This window comes from Chenopodium quinoa, unplaced genomic scaffold (genome assembly GCF_001683475.1).
Source record: "Chenopodium quinoa cultivar QQ74 unplaced genomic scaffold, ASM168347v1, whole genome shotgun sequence".
Classification (NCBI taxonomy): domain Eukaryota; kingdom Viridiplantae; phylum Streptophyta; class Magnoliopsida; order Caryophyllales; family Amaranthaceae; genus Chenopodium; species Chenopodium quinoa.
The window spans coordinates 52646-66391 of NW_018744167.1; the positions used below are offsets into that span (position 1 = coordinate 52646).

At 33.6% G+C, this 13746-nt stretch overlaps 2 protein-coding genes and 1 long non-coding RNA gene across 3 annotated transcripts; 1 reads left to right on the forward strand and 2 right to left on the reverse strand.

The window, feature by feature from the left end:
* Positions 1-3030: 3030 nt before the first annotated feature.
* LOC110693937 lies at positions 3031-3528 on the forward strand. Its single transcript, XM_021871119.1, has one exon. The coding sequence runs from the start codon at positions 3031-3033 to the stop codon at positions 3526-3528; it is 498 nt and encodes a 165-aa protein (XP_021726811.1).
* Positions 3529-7376: 3848 nt separating this feature from the next.
* LOC110693810 lies at positions 7377-9202 on the reverse strand. The gene is made up of 2 exons (XR_002505669.1): positions 8859-9202; positions 7377-8260 (listed from the first exon to the last, which is right to left on the reverse strand). It is a non-coding gene; the product is annotated as an uncharacterized LOC110693810 (long non-coding RNA).
* A 2466-nt stretch (positions 9203-11668) lies between these two features.
* LOC110693939 lies at positions 11669-13238 on the reverse strand. The gene is made up of 3 exons (XM_021871120.1): positions 13052-13238; positions 12648-12716; positions 11669-12553 (listed from the first exon to the last, which is right to left on the reverse strand). The coding sequence occupies exons 1-3, from the start codon at positions 13236-13238 to the stop codon at positions 12123-12125; spliced, it is 687 nt and encodes a 228-aa protein (XP_021726812.1). The 3' UTR covers positions 11669-12122.
* Positions 13239-13746: the final 508 nt, after the last annotated feature.

Below are 13746 nucleotides of genomic sequence, written 5' to 3' on the forward strand. Positions count from 1 at the left end.
CTAATCCTTCCTAAGTCAAACTAAATTTATAAACACTTAACAAACCTAAATACAAGTACAGAGGTAAGTCAAGGGCCGAACCCAAAGAAACAGTTATGTTTAAGTGCTCTCAATTATGCGCCTAAGCTTGGTCGAAGTCGAAAGGTTAAGAAGTAACACTAACAACTAACAAATAAACACTAGAAACGTGGATCGACAAGTAATCAAGACAATTGCTACAACTTGGGAAGAACCTTCCAATCAAGGTTGTGAAGCCTAATGATAAGAGCTATCAATTGGAATCAAAAAGCTATCTCCTAATCGTTAAGCTAGATGTCTCTACGAATAACAAACTAAGAGAATCACAATCTAAACCAATCGATAATTGCAATTCCTAAATCAATTGGTCGTATCATTAGCATTTACAATGCAATCTAGCATAATTCTCAAGGCATAGTCGAATTACACATATGTAAACTTACATTAATCACTTTCATCTCAACAATCAATCAACACAATTCCCAAATTAATCACAATCAATCATACCAGTTTCACCTAATCCCTAGCTAAACAACTACTCAAGAATCATCATCTAATAAAAACACAACCAAGAAATCAATAATCAATAAAATATGAAGAACAATTACACTTATGAAGATCAAACAAAATCAAACCAAACAAACATGAAATTAAACAAATCAATAAAATGAGATGGAGTTAGAAATCCTCATTGATTGATTATAGAGAACTTCAATACAATTTTCACCTTGAATCTTTAATCCATCAAATCCCAATGAAATTCCTCACTTTCGCTCTCTAACTCTACTCCTAATACTAAACCTAGATCTAGAGAGAGAAATTCTCAACTAAGCTAAAGTAATGATCAAAATTATGTCTAAAAACTTCTTACATAAAAAAAGTAGGGTTTAAAATAGATATTTATAAGCGACACAAAATGAGACCGAGAGAAACCGAAAAACTCATGCTTGCGAGCCCTCGCACGGGGCTTGCGCGCCCGCGCAAGGGAGGTGCTCGCCCGCGCCTTTCTGGGTTTCTTTCGACTTCTTTAATGCTCAATGCGTCCGCAAAAGGGGTCTTCGAGTGCACGATGTATGATGATGATAGACACTAAGCATGGAAGATTAAAATGAACTCCACGGCGGGTTAAACAACACTTCATCATGGGAGCACGGTTTGAGAGCGCAAGGGCTAGAACTTGGAGCATCCACCTCCTTGCATCTTGAGCTTTCCTAGTGCTATGAGTTTACTCCAAAAGCATCTTCCAACTTAGAAAATCACCATTATCGAGACCCAAACCTCTTTTAATACTTACAGCCACGAAAAGAGAAGAAATAAAGAAAACACAAGAAAAACCATAAAAACACAAAACAGGAGAGAAAAGGGGAATAAAGAGAAAATGCATAAAACTAAGCATTCATTAAGAAAGAAAGCTATGAAAATAAGGTAAAAACAACCTAAATACTCATCAAATGAGTGCTATAAATGACACTCATCATTTTGCCGGGTTATATATTTAGGAATTACTATGCTGGTCATGAGTTACTTATTCTAAATTTACTCAGTCGATTAGCGCGGTTTCAGTGTGAGAGTAATTCTTGACCAACCGAGTAACTCCTGAATAAGTAACCCCTAACCAACCGAGTATCCCCTTAAATAAGTAACTCCAATTATGTAACCTTAGATTAAGTAATCCATATAAGTAACCTCGACACAAGATGTGACCAGCCAAATATAAAAATTTGTGTTATAGATAATAAAGTCATTTCAAATATTTTTAGATTTACCGTGTATATTTTATTCACATAAAGTTTTCATAATTTTATTACGTATACATTTTAAGTCGAGTCTTGAAGATTGTAAAAAGTCAAATACATTTATTTTAAGAAAAAGAATAATTGGAGTATCAAATGAAGAGTGTTATTATGTAAATAAGCAATTACTCCTTGGAAGAACCTTGACACATCTAATTGTAAACTCCAAGTAACACCTTGGGGGTATCTTGATACATATTTCCATAATTCCATGTGTTCTTATAGTCTTACTCGTTTTTATTATTATTATTATTATTATTATTATTATTATTATTATTATTATTATTTTCTTTTTTGCAAGATTTACATTTGTAAAACACGTAACTCATATATATCAAAATTTAAAATAAAAAGTGGGTTTTTTTTACTTTTACCACCAAAAAACTTCAAAAATTGTTTTTTATTACCAAAACTCTTAAAAGTTTTTTTTATTATTATTTTTATTTTTTTTATTTTTACCACCAACCAAAAAATTAAATTTTTTTTACCACCTAACGTAAAAAACCTAACGGAATTTTTTAATTCCTTGTTTTTTTGTGCGCAAAACATGTTCTTCATATGTTTAGGGGGGCATTTTGGTTCAAAGGGACCAATTTGAGGTTTGAATTGACAAAAAAAATGATTGAAAATACCTTGTTTTGCGCGTTTAAAAATATCTTGATTTGCATGAACACGCAAAATGAGGCATTTTCAATAACTTTTTGTTAATTCTGACCTCAAATTAGATTCTTTAGGCCAAAATGCCCCCTAAAACCTATGATTAACAGTTTTGCGCACGAAAATCGAAGAATTTTTTTTAAAATTGTTAGATTTAACGGTTTTTCTTAACGGTATGTTGTATAAACAATTTTTAGAATTTTTTTGTGGTAAAATAAAAATTTTAAAAGTTTTGGTGGTAAAAAACAATTTATTGATTTTTTTTTTTGTGGTAAAAGTAAAAAATGACATAAAAATTGCACAAACTATTACTTTAGGTGAATTCAAGAGACATCAAACATTTTAGGACTTTTTGTTTTTTTGTGTTTTTTTTTAAAAAAAAAAAGCAAAAAAAAAATTACTAGGACTTTAGGAGTTGTGAATTATATGATATGTGCTCCGTATGTTTTATATTATTGTAACGATTAGACACTTGATATTCACAGTTTATGTCAAAAATATGAAACAGGGGTATTATAAAACCTTTCTGATTTACATATGATTAATCTTTGACTTATAAGGTATGAAACTTGTATTTGAATCTGAGAAAGAAGATTGGGCTAAAACTGGAAAGGTAATTGGTTGCGGATTTGATCCAAGAAAAAAGGAGGTTTACTTCACAGCCGACTCAGAGCTGGTGCATCTAATACATTGCAAGTCAGAGGATTTTGGGAGGCCATTATATCCTGTTATGGCTACGAACATTGGCATAACTATGCTAGTGAATTTAGGCCAAAGCAGCTTCAATTATCTTCCTGCAAATGCACACAGGACCCCTAATCCATGTTTCATTGGTCCCGTCGTAAACTCATCTGCAACAACGCTTGGATACGAAGACAGCAAAGAGTTGTTTTCAATGGGAAGAATCGATGCTGAGTGGCATAGTCATAGTGCAACAACTAAAAGTACAGTTTGCTATAATAGTGACCTTTACAACACTAGGATTAACAAAATGGACGAGTATGAGGATGAAACAGAGGCCGAATTTATTGAAATTGTTTTAGATAGCACAAAACGGTGACCAGGGATAGTATAAGCAACACTATGACATTAACATCACAAATTTTTTGCTAACATAAGTTTATTAAAATATATGATCTGCAATTTCATTATAGAACTGAGTAGGAATGCACCTTCAAAATTCATCATACGACGCAAGACAACTCAAACACTTGAATGTCTTTCATTAGTTTGCTATAAGACATTGTGATGCCACACATAATTTTTTTTTTTTTTTTTTTCTTGTATACTTGTATGTATGAATATAATAAGATAGCTTTGAGCAAGTAATATAACTGAATCAAGGTGTAATGAAAACTTCAATTACCTACTTCATCTCAAATTTCAATGTTCATAGAGTGGTTCATAGTGAGGTATATAGGCTGCTCAGATTGCCATGGAATTGAGAAAATATTGAAACAAGTCTCGAAAGCAGTTCCCCTCCCTCTCCCTCTCTGCCTCCCTCAATTCTCTTACTTGTTTAAATTGGCCAATTGGGTTTAGTTCAATATCACCCCATGCATGCAGTGGCGGATCCAGGATTTGAGTAATAGGTTGTCCCATCATCGTCTATTGACCGTATATAATATTAAAAAATAGTCAAAGCTTGTATGATTAGCAAAAAAAATACATAAAAAAAAGCAGGTTACTTGACACGTGTCTGCATGTGAATGGTCTATTTTTTTCTAAAAAAAATTAATTAAACAATTCCCCACCCAGCCCAACACCACTTCCCAGCCCAGCCCCAACAACCACCCCCTCCTCCTACACCACCACCAAAACCACCCTCCTGCATGTGAATGGTCAGCAAGAAACCCTTGAAGAGCACTAGCCCTTGAGTATATCGAACTAGGATCTCCTTTCCAGATAATTTTAACCATAGCTAACTATGTCAAGTGCCGCACCGGCCTCCGCCCACCCATAACCAGCAGCGAAAACAATGCATCTTCACATTTTCTTTGCCATAACATAAATACATAATAGGTTCCTAATTCAATCCATATCAAGCCCATTCATAGTTTAAGCAAGAATTCCCAATCAAAACTTAATAATTCTCTAAAACAATCCAAATGCCAGTATAATTTGCAACTAGAATTCTCAAAATTCAACTTAAACAACCTAAAAATAATTAAATTGATTGCAATACAAACTTAAACATGCAGAAATTCCATGATTTTGAACAATTAGCAGCAACATAGATCTAATCAAGTAGAAAAAAGATAAAAAGGAGAAAAAAATAGAGAAATGGAACCTTAGGTTCGTCATTAATGGCGGAAATGAGATCGGAGAGAAGATCAAAACATAGAAGAAGATCGGGAAATTTGTGAGCAGCAGAAGCGACAATGGATTGTAATTGAGCAACATACATCAAAGTATTGATTTTCCACAAAGTATGAGCCACAGAATGACATTGACGGACGAACCATATATTGGCGACGGTGAGAAAATGGAGTGACGGAGTACGGAGCTTAAACTGGCCGGTAAACGGTGGCGGGGCTACGGGCCTGCGGGTGGGGTCTGGGGATTTCGATTTAGGGGAGTTAAAGACTTAGGGTTTTACAATTTGGGGGAAATGTTCTGAATCCCAAGTTTTAATTTCTAAATGTTGAAAATTGGGTGTGAGGTTATAAAGCAAAAAAAAGAAAAAAAATGTCAGTAATGGGGTTTGAACCCACATCTCGCGTGTGATGGGTGGTAAAAAAACCACTAGGCTGCAAGCTGAACTTCTTGACATTTAGTGTTTAATTTTTTTATAAAATAATAGGTTGTCCTGTGACACACTATGACTACACGTGGGTCCGCCCCTGCATGCATGTATCCTCCATCATGGTTATTAACATAATCGATATGCTCTCCCTCTGCCTTTCTCTCTTCTCTTAGTTGTTTAAATTGGGTATTCTTCAATATCACCTCATGCATATGTATCGTCTTTATCATGGTTAATAACGTAATCTGGTCCATAAAAATCAAATTCAGGTGGAAATGGAGTTGTGTTTTTATTAATAACCTCAAATTTTTTTATCAAATTCCCTTTTTTTTTGTAATTTTATATTACAAAGAGTTTATAAAACGAAAACCAAAATACAACTAACATACAAGGAAAAAATAAACTGTAAAACAACAAACCAAACACCAAACCAAATTCACAAACCAAACAAGAAAAAGAAAGACACTTGATGAACCACAACGGAACATGTTAGTTGAGACGAACACTACAAGAGGGGGGTGAATTGTATGTGAGTTCCTATAGCCACTTTTTGCGGAATATAAATAAACTGTAAAGGAACTTGCAATGCACACAGATTTTTACGAGTAAATCTTCCAGGACCCAACTGGAAATAAAACCTCGACCCTTCTAAGGGATTTCCATAACCAAATCATTTCACTATAATAGGGCAATCCCAAATTACAACCTATTATACACAAACCTTTAGTCACAAGTTCCACACTGAACTTGCTACACAGTAGGACCCTATCCTACCAAATCTAAGTCCCAAACTTAGATTCACTCGTACTCTCAAAGTACTCTCTCAACTTCACACTAGAAACTTACACACTATATGCAAAATATAATTCACACACTCACCCAAGAACCCAACCAATACAAAATATATGACACTAATATGTGATAGGCAAGCTACGCATGAAACCCGAAGCTAATATGACAAAGTTATAAGCTTGGTAAACTTATACAATTAAAGAACAAATGATTTCTTCACGCATAAACTCACAAATACTATGAAATGAGATTTCTACTATTTATACAAGCCTAGTTTGTATACCAAGTAGGGTTTTTAAAAGATAATTATGTTAAATTAACTAAATCTCAAAACACGATTTTAAGTAAATCCTTTTCAAAGAAAATCTTTTTCGGAAAACAAGATAAAGAAAGATTATAAAAAAGAACAATATCTTTTCGATATTCAAATCTTAAGAAATAAATTATTTAGAAAATCTTTTCTTAAAATCTATCTTTTTATCTTTTTCCGCTTTAATATATTTGCCAAGCCTTTGTCATGCTTCTAATAGATTTCATGCATATCTGTAGGTGTCGTTCGAAGTGCGCCTACGTTAAAGCATGTTGTGAATATGCTTGGCACTCATAGGAAGTGGGTTTTGACATATACGATTAGGAACAAGGAAAGTAGGGAGCCTCCAACAAGTTTTTAAGGAACTTGTAAACTGTTCACGGATAATAAAAGGCGACCACGAATAAAGGGACAATAATAGGCAACAACGATTGACCCTTGAAGGTTACACCCCATTCATAATCCATGAGATTACTAACTCCATATTGCTTGTAACCACGAAAGGAGGATCGAGGATGATGGTACGAAAAAAGTCATGGAGTCACATTCGCCTGTACAGGCTTCTACTCGATTCTTATAATGAAAAGCATTCCTGCGATCTCAAAGAGATGCAAACAAAATATTCAATTTGCTCCAAACTATTATTAGGCTAAATTGGTTGAATATTAATGCAACACATAATTCTAAAATATTAGTTATCACTTGATTTAATAACAAGATTAAAAAGGAACCTAAACCAATCGTCACATTATCTTATTAGGCGTGATTTTCAATTACATATTCCTTTTAAACATGCAATATGGTGATCAATAAATATAATAGAATAAACATTACTATTGGAAGCAATTTCACAATAATAACGTTTGTCAAATCAAATATAAATAAACCTAATCATGATACTAGAAATATTAAAATAAAATAACCTTGCGTTTGGATATACGGATTTCATTTCAAATAATAAAATTCAAATTCCGAAATTGAAATTCTACATTTCAAATTGAAATCATTTGTTTGGGATATATGATAATTTCAAATTTAGGATTTCAAATTCAAATACTTGTTTGGGAAACAAGAGAATTTCAATTCTAGAATTTCAAATTCTAGTTGTTGTTTGGGAAACAATGGAATTCCAAATTCTAAATTTCAATACCTAAGTTCCAAATTAACTCTAATTATCTCTTAACTTACAACACTACTACTCATCAATACACAAAATGATCCAATCTAATTTTTGATCATCGGGTAAATTTTTCAGCATGTCAAATTCCTCGAATGTGCCATTTAAGAATCTCTTAACCGCCCTCAAAGCTTGGTGTCGAGATATTTCAAGTACACTAGACACTTCCTTGTAGATTTCTTGACTAGTTGGCCTTGTTGATTTACTCACGTACTCCTTGAAAGATTGGGCAAAGCTACTCACAGCATCTGCAAGACGATCCCTTTTTAACCTTTTGTTTGAATCTCCGGAAGCCGTTTCTGATGTACTTGCATTATCATTTTCATTCTCCATTGCTGCAGCAGCTTCTTCATGTTGCTCAGCACCATCTCCTATTGCTCTATCAGGTGCAAACAAGGTACAAATGTCATCCCAATTCTCGATGCATTTGTTTTTGTAACGCCCCGACCTCTAATTCAGTTATTAAGATAATCTTAGCAGCGGAATTAACCTAACACGGTCGGGACGTCGCTACCGTAAATCCCTCACGAGATTTACAAGGCAACAAACATACTTAATTAACAAACTTGATTTATAAAACATAGTAATCTATTTATAACAAACATTATTCTTAATTTTTATGATAGAAAATCCTATCTTATCTCAAACTTTACTAAGTAGCTTAGTCTTACTATTCAAATTAAACAACTTAAGACTATAACTACTATTAAGTGATAACTGAAAGTAAAATCCTCGCTACTACTCGTCTCCATCATCCCCAGCAGTACCTAAAACATAAAAACATAAAAACATAAAAACGGGTGAGCCGAAGACTCAGTAACAAACTACTCTAGTAGTGTAACATCATTTTAATTCATTTTAGTTAACAAAACAGGGAGAATGGAATATCTTAAAACATTTAATAAAATTCATATAATGATATATATAACGTTCATATTAACATGCTAGTCGCTGGCAAGTATGACATGGCGGAACGTCTTCCGCGATGGGCCGGTGCCCATAACATAGAGAAGATGCTCGACATAGTTGGGCTAATGCCCCATGGGTACATGCATGACCGAAAAGTAACCTGTAAACATATACTGCCAGAAGGACTAGGTCTTTCACTGTTATTTATCATGTTGTGTAACTTTTACATAAGACATTCATAGATTCATGACATACTTTTGTAAGATCCAAAGATCAATAAAACAACGTTTATCAATAAAATCATTCATATAAATCATTAAACTGAAGTACATTAATAAACACGTTCATCATCCCGCAAGTCATTAAATCCAGAGATATAAATAACTTTCAAAAATGACATCATGCTTTTATAAACACATTTCAAAGGGAATTGCGGGTACTAGCAATAGCCGTTACCTCGATTTACAGTCTGATAACCTTCCTATTAGCCTTTATTCTATCGTTCTCACTGAGCTCTGAGGTTAGATTCTTTTTGACTTGCACAAATGGAGTAGTGGGTTTTTTCTATAGAACAAGCTATAAATGGAGGAGGAAGAAGAAGGGTGTGAACCGGGTGGTTGCGTGAGCTGGGTCGGTGCGTGAGAGTAGCAACTTAGAGCAGGGCAAAGGTACGGTGGAGATTATTGAATTGTGGTAGTGGTGGTGGCGTTGCCTTGCGCAAATAGGAGGTCATGGAGTATAACTTGTTTGTTGTTATACACTTAAAAGAGAACAAGTGAACTGATAGGATAAGATTTAAGTAGTATGTGATTAACACAAATATTGAGAAGAAAAATTTTGACTTCACCTCTTCAAAACTTAACCGTGAAGGAAGAAGGGAATTAAGAGGTGCCTTTTGTCTTTTGTTCCATGGGGATAAGCTCTTAATTGGGCTAAAATTAATAAATTAACTTTGATTGATTTGGGCATATAAAATTAACAGCAAGTATAAGGCCTTCAATACTTAATTGTGAAGAAAAAGGGGCAGAAAGAGGTGGGTTTTGTCCACTTGTATGAATAAGGGTATTTTGGTCATTTTATTTTCTCGTGTAAAAATACATATTTTGATACAAATCTTTAAACATTTTACTGACCGGAAATAAGCTGTAAAATAATAATTTACTTTCCTTAAAATTAGCTTCTGAAATAATATAATATTAAAATAAAATTCAAGATTAAAACATTCGTTCTTGTTAAAACAGAGACAAAACTTTAATTAAGCTAATAAAATAAAGTGTATAATAAATCAGGTTTTAAAATCTCGGGTATTACAGTTTTGATACGCAGATGCAGCAGGCGTTTCCTGTTAACAAAAGAAGATCATACAAATTCAGATTACAAATGCCATATTCTAAGTATTGCAATAACAGGGAAGTATAGCAGTAACAGGGCAACAGTATAGCAGTATTGCAAAATAGCAGTAACTTTGAACCACTTAACTCATAACTTTTGTTCTTGTTGAGCAAATAACTGATAATTGCAAGCTGTAAACCATTCCTCCTCACTGAATATAAGTCATTTGCTAGCCTTTAACATCTATTGATTTCAACACTTTTATAATATTATGATTGTTTTTTTGTATAAAATGGGTTGACATAGATTACATAATATTATAATTTTCCTGCAATATGTCATATTATTAAAGCAGTTAGGCAAAAAAATATGATTTGGTAGACTTTGAGAAGATTGGAAGAGAAAATGATAGAACTGATGTAATCATACTTAATGCTGCTATAAGACGAACAAATCAAAAACTTTCTTCAAGGTAATACAACAGAACAGGTGATCGACATAAAAAATGAATAAGATGTTGCTCAGAGGAAGTACATGAACCATCTTTCAAGTTCATTAATCTAAATACTTAAACAACATTTCAAACCGCTGAACTAGAAAAGCATAAAAAACAGGAACACGCAGACATCAATTACAATGATCAGGCTCAGTGCTGCATATATTCAGGAATCTTAATAATATTAAAATGCAGCATATATTATCAGATTAAAATGCAGCATATATTACCAGATTAAAATGCAGCATACATTCAGCAATCTTAATAAGATTAAAATGCAGCATACATTATAAGATCAAAATGCAGCATACATTCAGCAATCTTGATAAGATTAAAATGCAGAAATTGATACAAAAGATTCCTAACATGCCAATTGCATAAATCCTAAAATTCCTAACCAAGCCCTAGAAAACTTGTCTAAACTTATATCCACTTCATTTATATCTAAATTTATGAATTAGTAGGATTGTGATGAGTAGGTAATAAGCTTGCATAAACCATTCCTCCTCACTGAACTGTGCTGCTGAAACTAATGTTCAATAGTTTCATGTTTTAAGTGATAGGCTCTAACTCTTAGGCTAATTGCTATTTTAATTGATCATCAGGAGAAAATATCTTTCAATTTTTGTTGGGAATTGGCCTAAGGGCTAAGGTGAAGGGCATTCTAGATAGTGCAATTTAGTGATACTGATAGTACTTGGAGGAAAAAGATAGTTGGTTACTATATAGAAAGAAATGAGAATTCAGAAAATAATGCTATAAATAAGGGCGAGAGTAGGCAAAGAGAGAGGCATCCATCATATGATATTTTTGTGTTGTCTTAGTCTAGCTCTTGGTAGATTATCAGACCACTGCTATGTAAGAGAGAAATAATCCAAAACTATCTGCTACCCCCTATAACTATCTGCCATGTTAAGTGTTTAAACTATCTGTCATGGATCTCAGCTATGTTCAGGAGGCAGAAACTTATATGAGTACAGAGTTACTAACAGATTTACTAACAGATTTCACTATCCTAGATACAGCTACACTGAACAACAATCCTAGATACAGCAATCAAAAATCATAGAACATAAACAATAAAAAATCACAGAACAGAACAAATGCATGTCAGGAATATACATGGACAGTAGCTAGAAAAGCAAGGACAGTAGCTAGAAAAGGGGAACAAAATCAAGAAGACTTCGGAATGCATACTGTACAATATACATGCCATGCTTGAAGGTCTTCTACGGGGATCACTATCATCTTCTTTTTATCATCCCACTTAAACTTTGTATAAGTTTTGATATCATTGATGACCGAATGATGTTTCTTACAAACCTTGATCCGATTCACTTGATCCATGGTGACTAAGATGCCCAAATGTTTCCTCACGTTATCCACTAAAGCTTGATATGCTTGCGATTTCAATTCTCCATCACCCTTATTTCCCTCATTAATCTGCTCAAACAATGTTTTAGTGAGTAAACCATCCATTTGTGTATTCCAACTTGTATAGTTTCTTCTTTGTGATTGTGAAGGTGCCATAGGCTCTTTCCCAGGTCTCCTCATAATGTATGATGTTTAAAGGTCCTGTAGACAAGAAAATAAAAATAAAAAATCAAATCAAGACTTGTACTAATGCTAAAACTAAAATGACAAGAAGAAAGGAAAACAAATTTTATGACAAGAAGAAAGGAAAACTAGTTTTATGACAAGAAGAAAGGCAAACTCGTTTTATGACAAGAATAAAGGCAAACTAGTTTTAAGACAAACCATACATAGTACACAAATTTCTCATTACATAATAAATAGTTTTATGACAAACCATAAATAATACACAAATGTCTAATTACAACTAAAACCTATGTAGCTTGACCCCTTCGTGCCATATATTCTTGAAACATTTTCTAAGCAAGGTCATCTCTAAATTTGTTCCACTCATTTGTTGTTCGGGCGGATAAAATGTAGTCTTCTTCTACCTCTTCCTCATCTATTGCTTCCATATTTATCAAGTCATGGTCCACCTCTTGCATAAGACTCGTTTCCTCCATGTTTTCTTCCCTTAGAAAATTATGTAGGATTAAGCAAGCATTGATAATTCTTACTTGAATTTTTTTTGGAAAAAAGCTAGAATTTCTTAAAATGCTCAAACGCTTCTTTAACCACCCAAATGCCCTTTCAATGGTATTTCGAGCAGATGAGTGTCGCAAGTTAAAAAGCTCCTTTTCATTTGTAGGAGTGTTTCCTCTCCACAAATTTAAATGGTATCTAGTACCTTTGTAAGGAGCTAGGAAACCTTCGGCATTAGAATATCCTAAATCAACAAGAAGATACTTATCTACAATCAGAGAATGTTAACATTTTAATTATACATTCAAACTCACATAACCCAATCTTTATACAAAATAATAAAAAAATATATATGTTCTTACTTTTAGGCACTTTAAGACCATTAGGCCTACGAAGAGCATCCCGAAGGACAGGAGGATCCGATGCGAAACCTTCCCAACCAGGTAGCACATACGTGAATCGAAGGTTAGGATCACAAGTGGCACAGTCATATCAATATGTGTTCTATCAAGAACTCCTATAACACCTTCGAACCACTTCCATTTATTATCATCAGCATAACTAGTAGTGTGATCGGCTTGTTTGATGTAATATTTCCCTAACTTGAACATGGATGCAAGAACTACATGAAATTGACGACTAATAGTCTCTCAGGATCGTGCAAAGAGGGCTTGCATTGTTCTATTTTTCAAATCATGGGCAAGGGTATGAAGAAATAAAGCCACAATTTCTTTTATCGTGACATTTCTCGTGGTCTTTAGCCCACCTTTAGTTTGTAATACATGACATAGCTTCTCAAAACAACGTATATCGAGACGTAATTTCTCTCGACATATCCTATCATTCCTCAAAGTGTTCATCCATGTAGCTCTTGTTCTAGCACGCTCGGATTCATTCCATGTTATCTCCTTTAATCTATATTTCTTACCATACCATGCTCTTACTACTACCATAATAAAACCTAAACCATCACAACTAAGTTCATTTCATCATCATCATCCCTTGGGCGCTTACGTGACTCTTGTATATTCAAATCAGACATCCTAAAACATTCAAGCCAAATTTAACTAAACTGAGTTTATCTAGTGAAGCCAAATTTCAAACAACTCAAGAAAATCAAGTAAACAAAATGAAAGAGGCACACACTTGAACGGAGAGGCAAGTAGCACAAAATTCCTTCTTGTGTTATCTTCACTTATTATACTCCATACTTTTTAATAATCATGCTGTCACATTATACTTCTCATGTGAAAAAATTATAGATTTTAAGAAATTAGGAACATGTATGGTTTAAAATTATTATTTATGTAGCACATTGTAATAGTTGTCCAATACCCTGCCTATTAATGCAACAAGGCCCTGTTGTTCTTTTGAGTTACTTTGTATAAACAGCAAGGCAAGCAGCACATTTAGGTAAAGTAGGACAGTTATTAGAAATGTATTTCTCTTAGCTTGAACTTA

What these genes read in the sequence shown, in the direction of transcription:
- LOC110693937 (XM_021871119.1), top strand. Translation starts at nt 3,031, where the DNA reads ATGAAACTTGTATTTGAATCTGAGAAAGAAGATTGGGCTAAAACTGGA.
- LOC110693939 (XM_021871120.1), bottom strand. Translation starts at nt 13,238, where the DNA reads ATGGTAGTAGTAAGAGCATGGTATGGTAAGAAATATAGATTAAAGGAG. An exon ending in TCATGTATTACAAACTAAAG is followed by an intron (nt 12,717 to 13,051) that starts GTGGGCTAAAGA and finishes CTGGTTGGGAAG; the next exon opens with GTTTCGCATCGGATCCTCCT. An exon ending in TGGTCTTAAAGTGCCTAAAA is followed by an intron (nt 12,554 to 12,647) that starts GTAAGAACATAT and finishes CTCTGATTGTAG; the next exon opens with ATAAGTATCTTCTTGTTGAT.